General features: G+C 38.5%; 1 protein-coding gene and 1 pseudogene across 5 annotated transcripts in view; one reads left to right on the top strand and one right to left on the bottom strand.

Annotated features, from left to right (window-relative positions):
• The window catches only part of Usp34 (ubiquitin specific peptidase 34), a 269,176-nt gene that overhangs the window by 227,912 nt on the left and 17,543 nt on the right, over window positions 1-23,721 (bottom strand). For all 5 annotated transcript variants that reach the window (XM_087216017.1, XM_087216020.1, XM_004867234.4 and 2 more), the window contains exon 2: window positions 15,006-15,093. In XM_087216017.1, coding sequence (XP_087072143.1) covers window positions 15,006-15,093 — 88 coding nt within the window. The remainder of the gene's footprint in view (window positions 1-15,005; window positions 15,094-23,721) is intronic.
• Window positions 19,673-19,927, top strand: LOC101696719 (small ribosomal subunit protein eS27 pseudogene; annotated as a pseudogene).

Here is a 23,721-nt window from a genome sequence, read left to right as displayed (position 1 = left end):
TATTTCAGGCCTACAAAATATAAAAGTCATTTGTCTCCCATGTATCCTTCCTCAGGAAAGATGTCCTCCTTAAATAAGAAGCAAACTTCAAAACAGAAAATAGTTTGCAGAAAACTTTAGATCCAATACACGAGAGAGAATCCAAAAAATTTAAGGATGGTACCTGAAGGGAAGATTAACTATTTAGCAAACCTCAAAAGCAATCAACACTGACTCAAGCAGGAGGATAAAGCCAAAATGAAATTGGTGAAGGAATGGAAATTACAGACCATCTGATGACATATAACAATGTAAAAACTAATAAAAATGGAGTATCTGAGAAGACTTGGTGATGCACACATATTTAATAAAAAAACAAGTCAGTAAACCCCAGGAAACAATCTATGAGATATGAAATGGACCAAAGAAAAATTCTTTGACTTATCCCTGAGGAGTATTTTCATTTTTACAACTACCTTAAAAAGTAGCAATAACTATACCAAAAGGATGAGGAAGTGTAGAGTGAAATCCCTTATACATAATAAATGGAAATTCATAGGTTATACCTAAAATTGACAGATAAGGCAACACTACAATAAAAATATAATTTAGAGCCAGGTGTGGTGGTACATACCTGTGAGGCCAACTATGAAGGAGTCTGAGGCAGGAGGATCCTAAGTTTGATGCCATCCTCAAGAACAATTTAAGACTATCTCAAAATAAAATAAAAAGGGGTAGGGATGTAGCTTAGCACTCCCTAGGTTCAATCTCTAGCACCACACACAGACACACAAAAATTAACATGAGAATATAGAGGATAGCCAGGTATGGTGATGCATACCTGTAATCCCAGCACTCAGGAGGCTGAGACAGAAGGATCATAGTGAGTACAAGGCCAGCCTGAACTACATAGTGAGACTCTGTCTCAAAACAAAATTAATTAATTAAATATAGAGGGTAATATCAAAACTAATACCTGAAAATGCAAAGGGAGTTAAAGAGACAAGGACAAAGGACCTTTTTATATTAGAGGCATTTTCCTACCAATTGATTTTTTTTTTTTTTTGAAGTGCTGAGGATTGAACCAAGGCCTTTACAATGAGCTACATCCCCAGCCCTTTATTTTTTCACTTTGAGACAATGTCTTGTAAAGTTGCTAAGTTGCCCAGGGCAGGTCTGAATTTTTGAGTCTCCTGCCTCAGCCTCCCCAGAGTGTAGGCATGTGCCAGCTCACCTGGCTCCAACTAACTTTATATGCTTTATGTCCTCTATTTATTCTACAATATCATATATTCCCTTCCAATAGCTGAACTTACCACCTTCTTTTCTTCTCAATCATAAGCTTATTATTTCACACCTGATTAAGACTATATTTTTATTTCTTTCTTTCTTGAGACAAGGTCACACTATATAGTAGTCCAGGCTGGTCTGGAACTCACAAATCTCCTACTTCCACCTCTCCAGTGGTAAGAATACAAGCATGTGCCACTATGCCCAGCCTTATTGCTCAAGAAGAGTTACATGCTGCCACCTGAGTGTTTATATTTAAAAGTAAGATGGGGTGGGGATTTAGCTCAGTGGTTTGGTCGCCTGCTGTGCAAGTGGCAAGGATCAGAGTTCAATCCCCGGTACCAAAAAAAACCTCAAAAAATACCTCAAACACCTATTTAAAAGAAGCCAGGTATGGTGGCACACGCCTGTAATCTCAGCACTCGGGAGGCTGAGGCAGGAGGATTGCTGCAAGTTCAAGGCCAGCCTGGGCTACAGAGTGAGTTCAGGGCCAGTCTGAACTGCAAAAGGAGAAAACCAAATAAATAAAAATAAAAGTATGAAATGATTTTTAAAACTTGTAAGTGCCGGGCCAGGGATTTAGCTCAATGGTTCTGCTGCCTCCCTTGCAAGCACAAGGTCCAGAGTTCTATCCGGGGTACCCAAAAAAAAAAAAAAAAAATTGTAAATGTCTAGCATAAGATATGTAGCTTCAATTAATAAAATTAACAATAAACATTCATAAAGGAAATACATGTCAAGATGAAATTTTTTTCAATCTGGGTTCTAGAATTTAATCAACATATATTCCAATCTAACATTTTCCCTAGCCTCATACTGTTGTAATCATGAAAAGATTATTACTAGAGGATATTTAGCCTCTGCAAAAATTGTTTTATATATGAGCTAATTTCTGAAAAGCACTACTTTAAATAGTAGTCAATATCAATATCCCACTAGTCAAGCAAAAAAAAATATTTTTTTTTTGAGACAAGGTCTCACTATGTAGTCCAGGCTGGTCTTGAACTTGCTGTGTAGTGAACTCAAAGCAATCTTCCTGCCTCAGCCTCCCAAATGCTGGGATTACAGTCAGGCATCAACATGCTCAGCTAGTCAAACAAAATTCTTGATGCCAAAATAAAAGGCAGACTCTTATAGAGTATCATGCATTATACTATTCAAAAGGAATAGCTTCTAAAACTATTTTTTAAAAGTATCACAACAGTGAAAAAATAAAAACAGCTTCAAATAGTAAGCACAAATGACAAACATAAAAGGTATATTTTGGCGATGGGGATCTAGCTCAATGGTACAGCACTTGTCTACCAAGTGTGAAGCCCTGGGTTCAGTCCTTGGCACAAACCAATAACCAAACAAATAGTTCTATTTTTAGCATGAAGATACAAACATCTGCTAAAACCAACAAAAAACAAAAACAAAAGAAAAGGCCCAGGAGCACGCCTATCAACCAAGCACCCAGGAGGCTGAGGCAGGAGGATCACTGTGAGCTTGAGGCCAGTCTGGGCTAGTGAGTTCAAAGCCAGACTGAACTATATACTGGAGACCCAGTCTCAAAAAACAAAAACAGAACTTCCAGGAAGATGCCTGAGTGGTGAGCAGCAGAGAAAGAGCTTCTCCAAGATTTGGTATCCTTATAGTGGAATATAGCAGAGAGAGGAGGAGGAGCAAAGTGGATCCTGGGGACCCAGGAAGGATCTGAGGTGCAAAGTGAAGTCTACAGGGAGTGAAGAGAGACTTTAAAGAGGAGGGAGGAAAAAAAATAAAAGAGGAGGGAGGTACCAAGTGGCGCTCTCTCCCAGAGCCTGGACTCTCTGCTAGGGAATGGCGGGCAGAACCTGCTGACACAGTGACTACTGACAACCTCAAAGGCCTCCACGGAGAAAAACAAAAGTGAAACGGAGCAGTGGACAAACCAAATTGCAACAGCTGGTAAGTTACCCAAGTTGAGACCTCACACAGAAGAGGGTGACTGGCTGGTAGCCATCTTGGAGAAGGGCCTACTAATCTCAGAACTCAACAGCTGCAGGCAGACTCCAACTAGTGGCTTCCGGTGCCTTGGTGTGGGTGCTGAGTTCAAGTCAGCAGGAGGTCAGGGAACAGAGTTCAAGCTGGCAGGAGACACATGGACTGTTGTAGGGTCAAAGAATCTGGTTCTAGCCTCATAGCCAGAAACCATCCTGAACTTGAGAGGAACTAAAGGGGCAGATTGGCTGGGATTATCCACTACCCCACAGGGAAGCTGCAGCTAGCTTGCTAGGATTAATCAGTTTGGCTCTGGACTCTGTTTGCCCACATTGTCTAACAGTGACAGCAGAGACACCCTGAATTGGGCATTTTGGGGTTTTAAAATCGTTTTTATTTCTGTTTTTCCTCCTTTCCCGTTCTTGTTTTATTTTGTTTAGTATTTTTCTTGATTGTTTAAATAGTTTCTAGTTTTTTGTTGTTGTTCTGTTCTTAGTTATTTTTCCTTTTTGCCACCTGTCTTCTTCACCAGTCTCCTTAAAGTCTGTCCTCCAGCCTTGCTTCTGAGCTCTTCCTTTTCTTTTATTTCTGATTTTTACCCCCTAACCATTTTTAAATCTTTTCCCCTAAGGGTAAAAGAGACATAGACATATTAAGGGCTACAATCTGTCATTTCCTAGGCTGTATTTGATGCTGCTGTTGGGCTGGGGATTTAGCTCAGTGGTTCTGCCACCTGCCTCGAAAGCACAAGGTCCCGAGTTTGATACCCCGTACAAAAAAAAACAAAAACAAAAAACCAATTGATGCTACTGTTATTGTTGATTGTACTACTTTAGCCAAGGTGACAAAATTGTGCTAATCAGTTGTTCCTTGATATACCAAGACTGAGATTGCCTAAGGGTCTTAAAAAAAAAAAAAAACCTATAGGCCAGTGCCAAACAATTAGCAACTGGGCAAAGTAGGCAGAAACTTTTTATCCCCAATAAATTGAAGAGCTGGGATCTTGAAACAGACTCAAAACCCAAAAGCTAGCTACACCTCGAAGTTGCTTCTGAGAAGTATTCATTTCCTAAGGATTCGGAATACTGGCAATAAAGCTACTCCCCATAAACAATTTACATGTATCAACTCAGGAATCAAACTTAAAAAAAAAAAATAGAAAAATGAGAAGACACTTAAACAAGATGCAACTCCCACAGACTTTCAGCTCACCAAAGGCAAACCCCTGGGGGCAATGATGTGGAACAATCTGAAAGCCACCCACCTGCACTCTCTGAAGTGGTAACAGCAGAAATAACAAAGCAGATGAATAAGGCTCTACAAAAAAATCAAAGCAGAAATAATTTCCCAGATAATTACAGAGATGGTGACCAGAATGAAAGATACAGATAAGAAAACAGAGGAGCTCAGGAATGTTATGGAAGCCATGAACACCCAGCATAGAAAGAAATAGAATCCATGAAACAAATTCAAACAGATATCCAGGAGATTAAAAACTCCACTGAAAATATACACAGCAGAATGAGCCAATATGAGGACAGAATACCAGATATAGAAGACAGGATTGCAGTTAGTGATCAGGAAAAGAAATTTCTTAAAAATAGCAAAGGACCAAGCCAGGTATGGTGGCACACACCTGTGATCCCAGCACTCAGGAGGCTGAGGCAGGAGGATTGCCGTGAATTCGAAGCCAGCCTGGCCTGCATTATGAGTTTGAGGCCAGCCTGAAATACATAGCAAGACACTGTCTCAAAAAAAAAAGGACCATGAGAAATTAATCCAACAGCTGCTAGATGATGCAAAGAAGAGTAACATAAGACTGATCAGAGTCAATGAAGAAACAGGAGACAGTGCACATGACATAAAAAAAACTGTTCACAGAAGTGAAGGGAGAAAACTTCCCAAACAGGGAAAAAGAATTTGATGTACAGATAAGTGAGAGAATTACAGGACCCCAATTAGCCATGATTAAAAAAAATCTTTCCCAAGGCAAATAATAGTCAAGATTACAGAAATTCAACACAAGGACAAAATATTAAAAGCTGTTAGAGAAAATAAACAAATCACCTACAAAGGAAAGCCCATCAGAATCACAGCAGGCTTCTCAACACAAACTCTCAAGTCAAGAGAACTTGAAGTATTTCAACCCCTAAAAAAAAAACAACCTCCAAACCAGAGTGAGGTACCTGCAAAACTATCCTTCAAAACTGATGGAGAAATAAGACACTTCCATGACAAAGAACATCTGAAGAAATTCATGACCACTGAACCAGCTCTCCAAAGTGTTCTGAAGGAGATTCCAGAAAGAGACAACAAGGATTACAACTCCATGAACCCCAACAGAGTGAACCCACCAGGCAAGGCAAGAATTAAACAGAAAAGGAAATAAAGAGAAACCAGGAAAATAACATGACAGAGATAAGACAATTCATATCAGTCATAACCATCAATGTTAATGGTCTCAATTCACCACTCAAAAGAAACAGTCTGGCAGAATGGATCAAGAAGCAAGATCCAACAATATGCTGCATACAAGAAACACATTTAATTTAAAAACAAATTCACAGACTGAAAGTCAAGGGATGGAAAAAAATATTCCATGTGACAGGAACCTGGAAAAAAGCAGGGATAGCATTACTATTTGCAAACAAAGTAGATTTCAAGCCAAGACTGATTAAGAGAGACAAAGAAGATCACTACATTGTGGTAAAGGGAAAAATACAGGAGGAAGAGATAACAATGCTAAATATATATGCACCAAATAGCAGTGAACCCAACTATACAAAACAAATATTAATGGACATAAAAAAATTATATAAGCACTAATACAGTTGTAATGGGGGACCTCAATGCACCACTGTCACATATAGACAGATCAACTAGACAAAAAAAAAACAAACAAAAAACTAGGGCCAGGGATTTAGCTCAGTGGCACTGCACCTGCCTGACCAGCACAAGGTCTGGACTTCAATCCCCAGTACCAGAAATAGAAGAAAAAAAATCAACGGTGAAATATTATAACGAACCAAACTTTTGAACAAATGGACTTAGTAGATGTCCACAGAGTGTTCCACCCCACAACATCAGAATATATATTCTTCTCAGCTACACATGGGACTTTCTCCAAAACAGACCATATACTAACTCACAGAACACGCTTAAGTAAATGCAAAGGAATTGAAATTATCCCATGTATATTATCAGAACATAATACAATGAAACTGGAAATCAATGGCAAAAGAAACCACAAAAACTTCATAAACACATGGAAATTAAATAACACCCTCCTGAACAACCAGTGAGTCACAGATGAAATTAAAGAAGAAATCAGACAATTTTTACAATTAAACAATAATGACAGTAGAACATACCAGAACCTATGGGATGCAATGAAAGCAGTCCTATGAGGGAAATTTACAGCAGTAAATTCTCACATCAGGAAAACAGCAGGCTCAAATAAACAACCTAATGTTGAACTGCAAGCTTCTAGAAAAAGAAAAGCAAGTTAAGCCCAAACCTCATATGAGGGAGGAAAGTATAAAAAATCAGAGCAGAAATTAATGCAATGGAATCTAAGAAAACAATACAAAGAATCAATGAATCAAAGAGTTGGCTCTTTGAAAGATTAAATAAAATTGACAAACCTTTAGCCAACCTTATTAAAAAAAACGAAAGAAAAGTCTCAAACCCATGCAATTAGGAATGAAAAGGGAGAGATCACAACAGACCCTGCAGAGATGCAGAAGATCATCAAAACCTACTTTGATAACCTGTATTCTAGGTAAGATAGAAAATACAGAAAAAATGGACAGATTCCTAGATACATATCAATAACCAAAACTGCATAAAGAAGATATAGAAATTCTAAATAAACCAATATCAGCCAATAAAATTGAATATGTAATTAAAAACTACCAACAAAGGGCCAGGGATTTAGCTCACTGGTGCCGCCGCCTCCCTCACAAGTGCGAGGTGCTGAGTTCCATCCCTGGTACAAAAAAAAAAAAAAAAAAAAAACAACTACCAACAATAAAAAGCCCTGGCCCTGATGGATTCACTGCTGAATTCTACAAGAAATTTAGAGAAGACCTAATGTCGCTACTCTTCACACTCTTTAATGAAATTAAAAGGGAAGCAATACTCCCAAATTAATTCCTGGAAGCAAGCATTGCCCTGATTCCAAAACCAGAGAAGGATCCAACCAAAAAGGAGAATTACAGGCCAATCTCCCTAATGAACATAGATGCAAAATCCTCAATAAGATACTGGCAAACAGAATGCAGCAAATCATAAAGAAGGTTATATACCATGAACAAGTCGGACTCAGCCCAACGATTCAGGGATGGTTCAACATATGCAAATCAATAAATTTAATATACTATATTAACAGAGCTAAGGACAAAAACCTATATAATCCTCTCAATAGATGCAGAAAAAGCATTTAACAAGGTCCAACACACATTCGTGATAAAGACCCTACAGAAAATTGGTATAGATGGTCTTTATCTCAATCCGATAAAAAGCCATCTATGACAAACCAACAGCCAACATCATACTAAATGGATAAAAACTGAAAGCTTTCACTCTAAAAAAAAGGAACGAGACAAGGATATCCACTGCCACCACTCTTGTTCAATATAGTTCTGGAAACATTAGCCAGAGCAATCATATAAGAGAAAGAAATAAAACAATAAAGATAGGAAAGGAAGAAGTTAAATTATCATTATTTGTGGCTGTCATGATACTCTACATAGAATACCCCAAAAACTCCATGAAGACTTTTACATTTGATAACCAAGTTCAGTGGCAAAGCTGGATACAAAGTCAACACTGAAAAGTCAATAGACTTCCTGTACACAAATAACACTCACAGAGAGAAATCAGAGAAACAATCCCTTGCACAACAGCATCCAGAAAAATGAAGTATCTAGGAATCGATGTAACAAAGGAAGTAAAAGACCTCTACATTGAAAACTACAGTACTCTGAAAAAGGAGATTGAAGAGGATACCAGAAAATGGAAAGATATCCCTTATTCTTGGATAGGAAGAACCAATATAGTGAAAATGGCCATATTTCCAAAACTGTAATACAGATTCCATGCAATCCCAACAGAATATCTCACAGAATTAGAAAAAACAATCCTAAAATTCATTTGGAACCAGAAGAGACCTAGAATAGCAAAGGCAATTCTGGGCAACAAAGGCAAGGCAGAGGGTATCACAATCCCTGGACCTAAAATTATACTACAAAGCTACTGTGATAAAAACAGCATGGTACTGGCAAAAGAGCAGACCTGAGGATCAATGCAACAGACTAGAAGATGCAGAAACAATTCCAAACACACTCAGCCACCTTACCTTTGACAAAAGAGCCAAACACCTTCACTGAAAGAAAGATAGCCTCTTTAATAAATGGTGCTGGAAAAACTGGGTTTCCACACGCCAAAGATTAAAACTAGACCACTATCCACTAACCTAAACTCTAAATGGATCAAAGATCTAAATAGTAAAACAGAAACTCTAAATCTGCTGGAAGAGAGAATAGGTAGAACGCTTGAGGACATAGGAGTAGGCAAAGACTTCATGAACAAAACCCAGACTGCACAAGAAATACTACAAAGAATCAACAACTGGGACCTCATCTTATTAAAAAGGTTTTACACAGCGAGAGAAACCACCGACAGAGTGGAGACACAACCCAGAGTGGGAAAAATGTTTTACCAGCTCTTCAGATAAAGGACTATTATCTAGAATACATAAAGAACTCAAAAAAATCAGATCCCTCAAATTTAAAGACCTATTGCAAAAATGGGCATCTGAAATAAAAAGACACTTCTCAGATAAAGAATTAGAAACAATAATACATGAAAAAGTGTTCAACATCACTGGTCATTGGAGAGACGCAAATTAAAACAATGCTGAGACTCTATCTCACTCCAGAAAGAATGGCAGCTATCAAGAAATCAACCAATAACAAATGCTGAAAGAGCTGTGGGGAAAAAGGAATCCTTCTTCAATGTTGGTGCGAGTGTAGACAGGTGCAACCACTGTGGAATTCAGTATGAAGATTTCTCGAAAAACTAAAACTAGAGGTTTCATTTGAGGCAGCTATACTTCTTCTTGGTATCTTCCTGAAAGAATTAAAAGCATCCTACATAGTGATATATGCACACCCATGTTCATAACAGCACAGTTTGTAACAGCTAAATCTTGGAAACAGCCCAAATGCCCATCAACTGACAAGTGGATAAAGAAGATTTTTTTTTTATACAATGGAGTACTACACTCTGCCATAAAGAAGAAAGAGCTTCAGACATTGATAGCTAAATGGATGGACCTTGAGACCATACTCTTAAGTGAAATAAATCAGACACACATGTTTAAATACTGCATTGTTTCTCTGGTGTGAGAAACTGAATGCAGAAATAAGGACTGAAATGTATAATGGATATTGGGAAATGGGAAGAGTGTTCAAATGGGAAGGGGAACAAGGGAGGAGGGAGGAAGAAAGGAAGGAAGGCACAAGAAAAAAAGTGAAAATGGAGCCAGGGATTTAGCTCAGTGGTTCTGGTGCCTGCCTTGAAAGCGCAAGGTCCCGAGTTTGATCCCCAGTACCCAAAAAAGAAAAAAACCCAAAAACATTTGATAAAACCACATTCTGCCTAGCATTCATAGTTCTTGTTAGAGAGAAATCCTGAGTTTTAAAAAGTAGACAGGCAGGAGACAGCAATGAGATAGGAGATTAGGGCGTGGCAAAAACTAGGGCAGGGGGCAGTGCTGTTCTCTACAAGATCCCAGGACAGGAGCACAGAAGTTTCCAAAGCCCCACCCATGAGCTTCTCAAAGAACTGGAGCAGGCTTTGAATAGCATGTCCTAGACATGACATCAACATGAGGCATGGGATCTCAGCACTGCCTCTCAAGACCTGGATGGAGAAGTTCTCCCGAGTTTCCTTGAGATTTGGACAATATAAAAGAAAGGTAGCCACAAGGAGAGGTCCTATTGTAATTGATAGCCCATGATAAGTTTCTCTGACGTAACATGTACTTTTATCTTTGTTCTCTCCCTCTTTTTTCTATTCACTCAGTCCAAGCTTATTCTGTAGAGCTAGTTTCTCTCTCATTCTTCATTTTTGTTTTTTTGAATAAACTCTGCATTCAATTCTTTGTCTGAGGTGAGAAGAACCTGAAATCCAACTCTAGAAGGAGAGGAGAGCAATCCAGAACTCCGTAACATTTAGTTGGCAAGCCACTTTTTAGAAACAAGCTACCCAATAACAGCAAGCTCTAAATATAGAATTTACAAGATACACAGCTAAATCTATTTTATAACAAGTTTAAAACAAGTCGCCAGATGTTGCGGCGCATACCTATGCTCCTAGCACTTGGGAGGCTGAGACAGGAGGTTCGCTAAGAGTTTGAGGCCAGCCTGGATGGGCTACATAGTGAGTTCAAAGCCATCTTTAAGTACATCGAGACTCTGTCTCAAACAACTATAAATAAATAAACAGTGACACTACCAACATGAAGGACACGCTGTGATATTAATACTTTTATTATACAACATTCCTTTCCGACTCTTAGTCTTTCCCTAATTTATATTCAACTTTTTTACATTCTTTAATTTATTCTCCCTTTCACTCTGTTCTCCAAGTACTTTTTTTTTTGGTACCGGGGATCAAACTTGGGACCTTGTGCTTGCAAGGCAGGTGCTGAAACCACTGAGCTAAATTCTTGGCCCTCCATCACTCTGTTCTCTAAATTAATTTTCTTTCTATCTCACTCCCGATTACTAAGAAAATAATAAATAAAGTAGTTATAACTGTAATCCCAGCTATTCTGGAGGGTGAGGCAGAAGGATTACAAATTCAGAGCCAGTCTGAGTAATGTACCAATACTGTCTCAAAATAAAAAATAAAAAAGGGGTAGATACAGGGCCTGGGAAAATAGCTCAGTGGTTCTGCCGCTTGATCACAAGGTCCCAAGTTCAATCCAGAGTACCAAAAAAAAAAAGGGGAGGGGGGCAGGTAGATACAGCTCAGTGCGCTCCCTCGGTCAATGCCCAGTACAACCAAAAAAGAAAGATGTTATAGCTTAATATTTGATGTAAGATAGAAAGACTAATCACAGCAGCACATAGAAAGTCAGATTATAAAATATATATAATAAATCACATTTATATAAAATTTTAAACTATTAATCATTATCTCAAACCAAGGACATTCACAAAGTCACCAGCTGTTGCTATGGGAAAATGAATGTATTTCATCAAAGTTTTTTCTTACAATATCTCATTCAAATGATAAGTAAAACAAATATAAAATATTAAAATCTTCATAATGCTTATAAATAGTAAATTCTTGTTGACATTATATTTTAATTGAACATTTTCCTTTATATTTTAGTAAATATATCAGAGGAATCTCGACCACCAATGATCTCCATTGATTATCCACAAATGCTTTACCACTGAACTACACTATACCCTCAGCCCCATTTCACTGATTTTTTTATTACAGTTCTGGTGATAAAATCCAGGGCCTCATGCACAACAGGCAAGTGAGCTACAACTGAGCCATGTATCTAGCCCTGTTAATAAATGTATAAATATATATGTGTTTTTTGAGACAGAGTCTCACTATGTAGAGTCCAGGATGGCCTCAAACTCAAGGAGATCCTCCTGCCTCAGTCTCCCAAGGGCTGGGATTTATAGGCGTGCACCACCACATCTAGTTTCCTGTTGATAATTTTATGAATGGTATTACCACTTTCTTCCAGAAAACTAACAAAAATATTAGTGCATTAAGGTCCATTTATGGGCCTGAAGTTAAGAATCTTTTGCAGATCAACTATTGATAGCTATTTATCACCTATAAAAATCACAATCTTTAAAAAAAAAAAAAGCCAGGTATGGTGGCACATGTGTAATCCCAGCATTTGGGAGGCTGAGGCAAGGAGGATGGCCACCAAGTTTGAAGCCAGTCTGGCCTATATAGTGAATTCAAGTCAGCCTTAAACTACTCAGTCAAGACCTTGTCTCAAAATAAATAAAAAGAATTACAATCTTAATTAGGCAACATTTTCTGAAGCTCAAGAAAATAACAAGGGAAGGTGAAAAAGAATGGGAAAGTATTACTTCTATAAAGCCCTAATGTGTGCTTTTTGTTTGCTTAACTGTTTTTTGTTTTAAGGTTTTGGGGGGGGGGTTTGTATTAGAGTTTAAATTCAGGGCCTTGGACATGCTAAGCAAGGGGTCTGGCACTGAGCTATAGGCCTTCTTATTTGAAACAGGGTCTTGCTAAATTTTCCAGGCTAGTCTTGAATTTGCAGTCCTCCTGCCTCAGCCTCCCACTAGATGAGATTACAATCATACAACACTGTGCCTGGCCTCAACTAAATATTTTCTTTTTCTCCCTTCTCCTTTTTACCAACGTAAGAGTGTAACAGCATTCTACTTTTATTACTACCAGCTAAAACATCTCATACTTACATATGAACAGAACTGTAAATGTTACAAACTACACTTTTTAGTTTTGCACTTCAGGCTTTAGTTTATATTACATACTAGTCAATTTATATTTTATTTTCCAAAATAAGCATTAAAATTTTAATTAAAATCGGTGCTTATAAGTTCATCAAATATGCTGAGGAAGCACTGTTTCCACACATCCTCAGTAAAATTATAGCAGCTATATCAGTATTGTCATTTCACAAATGAGGAAATGAGAGCTTACAGAAACTCATTTGTCACAATAACTCAGTTCATAAGTTATGAAACAAGGACTTTAATCCTCCTCTTTCTCACTCCAAGGCCACACTCCAACCACTACACTCTTGGCAGAATGAGATAAAGGAGGGGCTGTCATTAGTTGGTTGGCAAACACTGTAATCTCATGAAAACTAGGAATTACTGCCTAAAACTGTACATATCAAAATATAATTTCATTCCCATCCCAAAGTCTAGTCTAAAAATTCTGAATACTGAGATCAAGATTACGCATCCAGAAGCTGGGTGATGCACACCTGTAATCCCATCACTCTCAGAGGCTGAGGGAGACGTAGGCTGAGGCAAAGGGATTCCTGAGTTCAAGGACAACCTGAACTACACAGCTAGCCCCGTCTCAAAAAAAGAAAAAAAATGCATCCAGGATACAAAATGAAACTACAATACATAATTTCCACTCCAAGTCCACCAGTAACTTTAGGAAAACTATTTTATTTCTCTGGATTTCTTTTTTTTTTCTTTTTTCCGGTCCCAAGGATCCAACTCAGGACCTTGCACTTGCCAGGCAGGCAGTGCGCCACTGAGTTAAATCTCCATCTCTGGATTTCATTTTAACCAGTGGCCTACTTTAGATCTTGAAATTAGAAGTGTGAGTTTTTCCTAGTATATCATGCTGCCACCTAGCTGTAGGTACAATTCAAAGTTAGGACTCAATGTAACATTTCTCAGCAAATATCAATTTTAAATTAAAATGTTAGTATTATGAAAATATCCATCAGCTATTCCACTTACAATGAAAAGATTAGCAACCACTGCTAAACTCAATCAAAAGAAATTTTTCTGATATTCAGAAAAAAGGTATCAATTATGATTTAAATAACTAAAACTTTGGTACAAATATATCTATATATGACATATATATCAAATATATGTCATATTTCATTAACAGAATAAAAGCAAAATTTTTAATGTACAGCAAATGAGATTTGAAACTAAACTACTCTGCTATCCTATTATCAGCTAGACTATATGCCTCAGAACATTCAGGTATGTGTCAGTGCATTTAACATGTTCATTGTGCTTTAAATATTTTTAGAAGGACTAAGTTTAAGTTGGATTGGCACACAGGTGAAAAGATTATTAGTAGACTGGGGCTCTAGCTCAGGGACAGTGCTTGCCTAACATACATGAGACCCTGGATTCAATATCCAGCACTGCAAAGAAGATTAGCAGCCATGACTAGTTAAAATCACTCAAGGGCTGGCCGGGGATTTAGCTCAGTGGTTCCGCAGCCTGCCTCGAAAGCACAAGGTCCCTAGTTTGATCCCAGGTACCAAAAATAAAAAATAAAATAAAATCACTCATGACTAAGAACTTGCAATCCTTTCTATAAAGTTTGGTTACATTAACAATTGTGATCACTGAAGTTTTATTCATTACATTCTCATTATATATACTATTTAAAAATATGTCTGGGCCGGGGGATTTAGCTCAGTGGTTCCAGTGCCTGCCTCGCAAGCACAAGGTCCCGAGTTCAATCCTTGGTACCAAAAAAAAAAAAAAACAGGTCTGGGCCGGGGGGATTTAGCTCAATGGTGCCACACTTGCCTGGCAGGTGCAAGGTACTGAGTTCAACGCCTGGTACCGCAAAAAAACCGGGTCTTATATATAATTACTGTATTGAGGAAAAGGAATAGCAAAGAGCTTCCAAAGTGTTTCCTACCACAATACTGGTATTTTAAAGGCTTCAGTCTGTGACAAGCCTTTAGATCAAAATAATCACTTTTCAAAATTTCAGTCATTCCCATATTGCTAAATAATGAAGATAAGGTAAAAGGAAAGAAATCAATTTTTATATTCATGTCTTAAAAGAACAATCATGATCAGATCAGCTCCATGAGTAAGGGTAAGATTTGTTAAGTACTGATAAACTGTCATTTATGCTAGAAGTATCCAATTCAACATCCTAAAGGAAAATCTAATGACTAGCAAAGGCACTTTAAAACACAACTCACAAAGTTAATTTTCAGAATACCTAAAGATGCATACCTCTGTGTCCAGGAATTGATATAAGCAAATATTTTGAGAGTATGTTCCTTTCTGAGCTGCAGTCCATCACCACCTTCTATATCTGATACTAAAATAAAGAAAACATTTAATTATTAATAAATGCTAAACCAATATAAAAATCAATATTTCAAATTAAAGCCTATATTCCCAAATGCAAATATTGTACTTCAGTTTAATTCTTTTGCTTTCAACAAACAGAATAAATCTTAGTTTATTTAATTACTGATTAACAACAGATTTTTAACATGTGTAGCTTGGGGGAAAGAAATACTTTGCTGGGCCAGGGATTTAGCTCAGTGGTTTTGCCGCCTGCTACGCAAGCGCAAGGAACCGAGTTCAATCCCCAGTACCAAAAAAAAAAAAATACTTTGCCAATTATCTCTCAACTCCAAATCCACCCTTCTGTTCCATGCATTGCAATGCTGGGGCTGAACCCTACAAGCTACATTTTACAATCCCAGCTGACTGGTTGTTAAGATCTTCCTCCAGTGCTGTATTCATTGAACTCTGCTTACAGCCCCACAACTCTGGGAGGTTGAGGTAAGTGGGTTACAATTTGTCTCAAAAAAAAAACAAAGAAAAAAATGGTCAGGCATGCCTGTAATCCCAGCATTCAGGTGACTAAGAAGGATCTCAGCAAGTTCAAGGCCACCCTGAACTACACAGTGAGACCCTCTCATTCAGTCATTCATAAACAAGTAAATAAATTCTTTGTATGTTGAAAGAGCTGGAGATGTAGCTCAGTGTAAAGGTCCTGGGTTCAATCTCCACTATCAAATAAGTATTTTAGGCTTTCCAGGCTTTAAACACTATACTAGTCACAACTATGCAACTGCTATTTTATCATGAAAGCAGTCATAGACGACAATACATAAACAAATGAGCAAATGAGCACAGCCATATTATAAAAACAAGCACCTGACCAGATTTGGTCCATGGGCTACATTTTACCAACTGCATGCTAGACAAATAAAAGCCAACAAGATCACATAAGCCATGGCATTTAAATCTTCACTGTGTCTAGAGGTAATCACTTAAGCATTCATTCCTATCTGAGGAATACTGAGTACCAGAACTTAGTCTAGTGCTAAAAAACAACAAAAAAGTAAATGAAGAGATAAAAACATACAAACATATAGCACATAAAAGCCACCTCAGAATAGCGAGTTAGAAGGACTATGAAATTTTCTTTTTTCTTTTTTTTTGGTACTGGGGATTGAACCCAGGGCCCTCATGCCAAGCTACAATCTTAGTCTTGTTTTATTTCTTTTTTTATTTTGAGATAGGTCTCATTAAGTCACTAACTTGCCCAGCCTGGGCTCAAACTTATGATCTATCTCCCGGATTGCTGGAATTGCAGGAGTGCACCACCATGCCCAGCTAAGGGAGGTAACTTTTAAGCAAACACTGGGTTAAAAAGTCACACATTAAAGAAAAAAAAAAAAGACAGACTACAGCATTCTAAATAAAGAAGTTCAAAGTTAAAAGAAAATCCCTTGGAGCCAGGGATTTAGCTCAGGACCTGCCTAAAATGCGCAAGGTCCTGAGTTCGATCCTCAGTACCAAAAAAAAGAAAAACCCTTGGACAAAATGAAAAGAGAATCTACAGGCATCATCTGATTGCTGTACACAAACCCCAAGAACACTAGAGTTCCGATAAGAGGAATAGAGGGTAATAAAGGGCTCTAAGAATGATGGGTATGAGACAGAGGGACTGTATATAAAGTTTACATGTGATTTAAATGAAAAGAGTTTTACTCTTTCAGATCAAAAGTTTTAAATCTCTAAACTTGCAGAAGAAACAAACAGGGGCAAGCAGAAACTAAACATATAAACTTAGCAACCACTAATTACAGGAATGAAAAAAAAGTACACATCAAAGAAATATAATTACAGTATATTACCTGGTTCAGCAATGAAATATTTATATCCTCCTAATATATAAAGAAGTCAATATTGATTGAGAAAAAATTAGCAGAGTGTGTCAAGGGTAAAAAAGTTAATCCTACCCCACAGGAAGAAGTAAACTGACCACAAGGGGAAGTCAACACTCAAAATGTATTTTGGCCCTGCATGACACGCACACCTGTAATCCAAGCACTCAAGAGGCTGAGAGGAGGGGCATCACTTCGAATGCAAGGCTAGCCTGGACTACATAGTAAGCTCAAGGCCAGCCTAAACTACAAAAGATCCTGTCTCAACAAAACAAAACAAAAAAGTTAAAACATAAAAGAAATAGGGCCCATTATCCAAGTTACTTATGAACAAAACTGATAGCATTAGAACCAAAAATAAACAAAAACAAGAAGAAAAGAAAGGGGCCAGGGATTTAGCTCAATGGTTCTGTCACCTGCCTCACAATCACAAGGTCCCAAATTCAATCCCTGGTACCAAAAAAAAAAAGATACTATTAGGGACTGAGAGAAAATAAGTTTAAAATATCAAACTATTTCTATCCCTTATTCCTGGGTATTTCCCAAAATATACTTTTAAGTAAAACAAACAAACAAAAACAGTTTTTTGAGATAAGGTCTCCCCATGTAGTTCAACCTGCCCTTGAACTCACTATGTAGTCCAGAGGTTGGCCTTGAATTCATGGAGATCCTCCTTCCTCAGCCTCCTCAGTACTGGGATTATAGGTATACACCACCACCTAGCAAAGTCAAAATTTTAACTGAAAAGGTACTTTTTAAAAAAATAAGAAAACGCTGCTTTTAGAGCAATAAAGAACCCAGATTAAGGTAAGTAAAAATTATCCATTAGAAGGTAAATGGATAATTCAGTTAATAAAATGAGTTTCTATGGAGAAAGATGTCTAATATAGCCAGACATAGTGGCACATGCCTGTAATCCCAAGTACTCAGCAGGCTGAGGCAGGAGAATCACAAGTTGGAGGTCAGCCTGGGCAACTTAATGAGACCCTATCTCAAAATAAAATTTAAGAGGGGCTGGGGATTTATCTCAGTGGTGCTGCACCTGTCTGGCAAGTGCAAGGTCCTGAGTTCGATGCTTGGTACAAGAAAAAAAAAGAAAAACATAATAATAATAAAATTGAAGAGAAGAATGGGGTCAGGCATGGTGGTACACCCCTGTAATCCCAGCACTCAGGAGGCTGAGGTAGGAGGACTGTTGAGTTTGAGGCCAGCGTGGGACACAGAGTGAGTTTCAGGCCAGCCTAAACTACATAGCTAGGCCGTGACTCAAAAGCCAGAAAGGACAGGAAACAGCTCAGCACTCCCTGGGTTCAATCCCCGGTACCAAAACAAGGTCTAATACAATGGTCCCCAACTTACAATGGTTCAACGTAGGACTTTTCACTTTATGATGGTTTAAAAGTAATATACATTTAGTAAAAACTGCACTATTATGTTCATTTGGGCTAACAAGTACTAAACGCATTTTCAGCTAATGATAGCTTTATCATGAAGTGACCCCTCATAAACTGCAGAGGATCCTAGAATTTAAATGAAAACGCTGAAAAAAATAAAAAATAAAAATAAATAAAAATAAATAAAATGCTGAATGAAAAAGGTGAGTTATCTAAGAATACAGACTGTATTTCCCAAAAGACTGTTGTTATGGTCTTACATATATTGGCAGTATACACTATACTACAGTATAGTATAAATATACTATAATATATACACTACATATTATATATTAAATATATATGGCATATATATTAATTAGATATAAATTATAATACATAGTATATATTATGTTATATATTATATATATACATACTATAATTTAAATATACTATAACAATGCACAACAGTGAGATGTGGTGGCACATGCCTGTAATCCCAGCCCTTGGGAGGCTAAAACAGGATTGGCAAGAGTTCCAGACCAGCCTGGGCTACATAGCGAATTCAAGGCCAGCCTGCACTACAAAGCAAGACCCTGTCTCAAAAAAAAAAGTGAATGATGTACGGGAAAAGGAGAAAGTTAAAGAGAGGTACTATGGGGCCGGGGATTTAGCTCAGTGGTTCCACCACCTGTCTCACAAGTACAAGGTCCCGAGTTCGATCCCCGGTACAAAAAAAAAAAAAAAAGAGAGAGGTACTATGTGTATCTGCATCAGCCAATTTTTATTCTCTTTAGAAAGCCAATATATGAAACCATTTCTCTTAATGCTCAAAGGTTTGGGCCTGCAGTCGCTGCTCCAGATCTGAGGAACCAGTAGCCTGCAGCATTGTCAGACTTTTCCTCAATGGAGTACCAAGAAAGCCAGTGATGGTAAAACTGAAGTGGGAATGGAGTACAAGGGCAACATGGTATTTGCAGATAATTAACATGGAGATTGTAAATACAAAACACACTGGGCCAGGGATTTGGAGCTCAGTGGTTCCACTGCCTGCCTTGCAAGCGGAAGGTCCTGAGTTTGATCCCCAGTACCAAAAAAAAAAAAAAACAAACACTGTAGCAGGGGATTTAGCTCAGTGGTTTCGCCACCTGCTGCGCATGCGCAAGGATCCAAGTTCGATCCCTGGTACCAAAAAAAAACAACAAAAAACACATTGACAGGGAATTGCCTGAACAACATAGTGAGACACTGTCTCAAAACATACATACAAAAAAACATACATACATACATACATACGTACATAAATGAATACACCCTTTCCAGGGTGATGACCTCCCAAGAGAACATGCCTTTCACAAAAGATCTCCTTCATCCCTCTCCAGAGAAGAGGAAGCACAAGAAGAAGCACCTGGTGCAGAGCCCCAATTCCTACTTCATGGGCGTGAAGAGCCCAGGATGCTATAAAATCACCACAGTCTTTAGCCATGCACAGATGGTAGTTTTGTGTCTTGGCTGCTCCACTGTCCTCTGGCAGCCTATAGAAGGAAAAGTAAGGCTCACAGAAAGATGCTCCTTCAGGAGGAAGCAGCACTAACAGAACCCTGAGTCAAGATGAATGGGAAGCCATCCCAATAAACACATTTTGGATTTTTAAATAAATAAATAATTTAAAAATCAATACAAAGGGCCGGGGATTTAGCTCAGTGGTTCCACCGCCTGCTTTGCAAGCACAAGGTCCCGAGTTCGATCCCCAGTAGGAAAAAAAAAAAAGTCAATACAAAACATTAATATCTACTAAATATGGCAGGTACATGTGTGTCTTTTAGTTTTTTTTTATAGGTTTGATCTCATTCATAATTAAATTTTTCCAGATAAATATGCCAGATTCAATATGACCTTTTGCCTCCACTTCTTCCCAAAGTTTCATTAAAAGCAGCTGGGCATAAACCAGGCATGGGGGCGCATACCTATAATCCCAGCACCTGGGAAGCTGTGAAAGGAGGTTTGTAAGTTCAAGGCCAGCTGGGGCTACATGGTGAGTTCAAGGTCAGCCTGGGCTACACGGGGAGACCTTGTCTCAAAAACAAAAAAATAAAACATAAAAGCAGCTGGGCATGTGTAGGGGGCTGCTGGCAGATGTGTCAAAGCCCAGGTATCTGAGGGCACTTGAGGGCATCTGAGGACACAAGTCTGTCATTCAGCACAGGCCCACGATGGAGTTTCTTATAATAATGAATCAGCATTGATGATCACACATGCACCATGGCTATGCAAGGTCTCACAGTTGTTTTGTATGTGTCTCAGAAAAACTGATAAAGACATGCAGCTCTAGCTGGGCGCAGTGGCACACGCCTGTAATCCCACCACTTGGGAGGCAGAGGCAGGAGGATCACTGCAAGTTCAAGGCTAGCCTAGGCTACATAGTGAGTTCAAGGCCAGCCTGAACTTTAAAAAAACAAAAAAAGACATGAAGCTCTTAAGCTGTAGAGCTGCAGCTCTCTCATGCTCTGATGCTGGGAATTCAGGTTGGTTCCTGCTTTTTCTGTGATCTCTGCTCCATGCATGTTCTTTTCTTTGGGAACCTTACCTGACCAGGCCTCCCTTCAACCCACCAATCCCAACAGCATGGTGGTACACACCTATAATTCCAACACCATGGAGAATGAGGCTGAAGGATCATCTTGATTTCAAGGCCAGCCTAGGCTCCATAGTGAACTCAAGGCCAGCCTGAACTACACAGAAAGACTCTACCTCATAAAAGTCAATCAACTGGGCCAGGGATGTTGGCACCGCGCTTGTCTGGCAAGCGCAAGGTCCTAAATTCAATCCCTGGTACCGAGGGGAAAAAAAACAATCAATCAATATGTAAAAGGAAAAAGCAAGTAAACTTTGGGACAAAATTATACCTGTTTTAGTAAACCACAAAAGCTGAAAAACTAGGCTGATGGTAATAGGGAATAGAAGCAAACTCATTTAGTCCCATGAGATCTCAAAAAAGCTCTGGAACTGGAAACCCTGTTATCTCTGAAAACAGGAATACAGGGAGAGCTAAAAAGATTAGTTTTATTAAGAAACAAATATTGTTGGGTGTGGTGGCACAAGCCTGTAATCCTAGCACTTTCGAGGCTGAGGCAGGAGGACTGCCATGAGTTAGAGGCCAGCTTGGGCTACATGAGTTAAAGACCATCCTGAACTACATGATAAGAGCCTGTCTCAGAAAATTTTTAAAAAAGAAAAGAAATGAAACGAAACTGCCCTTCTACCACCACTACTCCACCTCCCAAGATTGTTTCCTCTCTGAAGATGTTGAACCCAAAGATCTGGTCTTTGGAAAACCATGCAACCTAAAGCCAGAGGTATCTTATCGTAAATGTCATTTTTTGTTCTGTTTTTTTTGAGACAAGTTCTCACTATGCAGTCCAGGATAGCCAATCCTGCCTCAGCCTCCTGAGTGCTAGGATCAGAGGCGTGCACCACTGAGCCCAGCTCATCATAAATGTCTTTTTGTTTTGTTTTGTTTTTTTGGTACCGGGGAATCAAACTCAAACTCAGGTCCTTGTGCTTGTGAGGCAGGTGGCGGAACCACTGAGCTAAATCCCAGGCCATTAATGTCTTTTTAATCGGCTTTTTAATAGGCATTTCTTATCACAATATCATATAACCATTCTTGAGGCTTCTGTTCTGTAAAATCCTGTATTAAAGAATAATAAAGCTAACAGTAAAACAAAGAAACTCAAAAACCTATGAAACATTATACCCAGAGCACTGACAAAAATCAGTAGCTAATCAGATTTAAAATAAAATTTTACAACATACAGCTAGGTATGGTGGCATACACCTGTAATCCCAGCAGTCCTGGGAGGGTGAGGAAGGAGGATCGCAGCAGGTTCAAGTCCAACCTGGGCTACATAGTGCACTCAAGGCCAGCCTGAGCTACACGGCAAGATCCTGTTTCAAAAAAACACCCCAAATAATAATAATAAATAAACCATAAAGTCCACAAGGACAATCACCTCCAACTAAAAGACTGTTTCCTAGCTGGGCATGGGCGTGGTGGTACATACCTGTGATCCCAGCATTCTGGGATGCTGAGGCAGGAGGATTCCAATTTGAGCCCAGTCTGAGTAATGCTAAATATGATACCCTGTCTCAAAAAAAACAAAATAGGGCTGGGGATTTAGCTCAGTGGTGCCGCTGCCTACCTCACAAGCACAAGGTCCTGAGTTCTATCCCTGGTACCGCAAAAAAAATTTTAAAAGACAAAAAAAATGGTCCAGCCACTTGAAAAACAGTATAGTAGTTCCTTAAAACATTTAAAGTACAGGAGTAGGGAAGTAGCTCTGTGGTAGTGTGCTTGGCTAGCATGCTGGAAGCCTGGGTTTGAACCCCAGCAACACACACACACACACACACACACACACACACACAATTTAAATATAATTACCATGAAATTCACACTTCTGGGTGTGCACTTGATACTGAAGGGATGTAGTTGTGTCTAATATGAATCTTAATAATTCAATACGTGGTGTGTTGTAATGGTCATACTTAATGCACTCGTGTGAAATAAAAAAATGTTTTCTGGATTTTAATGCCTACAGTTTTTCATTACTTTTGTGTGTACCACCATTCTTGTCATTATTATTATTATTATTTTGGTACAGGGGATCGAACTCAGGACCCTGCACTTCTGAGGCAGACAGCGGCACCACTGAGCTAAATCCCCGGCCCAACTATCATCATTTTTGTTGCCACTCTTATCTCTTACATCTTCAATTAATATTTGATTTAATGGAAACTTTGTGAAGTCTAGCCTGCAAGAGTTGGTGACTTGGGTGAAGAATTCATGGGATAAAAATCACTGACAGTTGTGTTGCCAATGTACTACAAGCAGGCTACATGGAAAAGAAGTGCTCATTTAAGAAGAGCTCTATTGTTGGACATGACAGATTAGGGCCAATGGTTCTACAGGAAACAGGAGTTCCATGAAATTTGGGCCAGAATTCAGGGTTTGGAGTTATGATGACATTCCAGAAAAGGATGGTATGACTGTACAGTTAATAAATGCAGATTTTTGTATGTGAATAGATGAGTATTGTTGTACATTAAAAAAAGTCATCCTCTGAAAATAAGCCCTATTGTGTCTTTTGGAGCAAAAATTAATATGAGACCTGATCTTAATTTTCGGGGAAATATGGTACATATTAAGACCCTGTCTCAAAACAAAAAAAACAGAATAAATAAAAATTGAAGAAAAATGTACAGAAAAAAAATCGTATCCAGGGCTCAAACATACCACAGCGTTTTTCAACAACAGTTGAGAAAAAGTTGCAAACAGCAAGCTCTGCCACATTCAAGAGAAAATAGGTAATTTCATATATCAGTAAA

The sequence above is a fragment of the Heterocephalus glaber genome, unplaced genomic scaffold, assembly GCF_053883595.1.
Source record: "Heterocephalus glaber isolate CG9 unplaced genomic scaffold, H.glaber_assembly_v1.0 deba00001457, whole genome shotgun sequence".
NCBI lineage: Eukaryota > Metazoa > Chordata > Mammalia > Rodentia > Bathyergidae > Heterocephalus > Heterocephalus glaber.
This window is presented reverse-complemented; position numbering and strand designations above follow the sequence as displayed.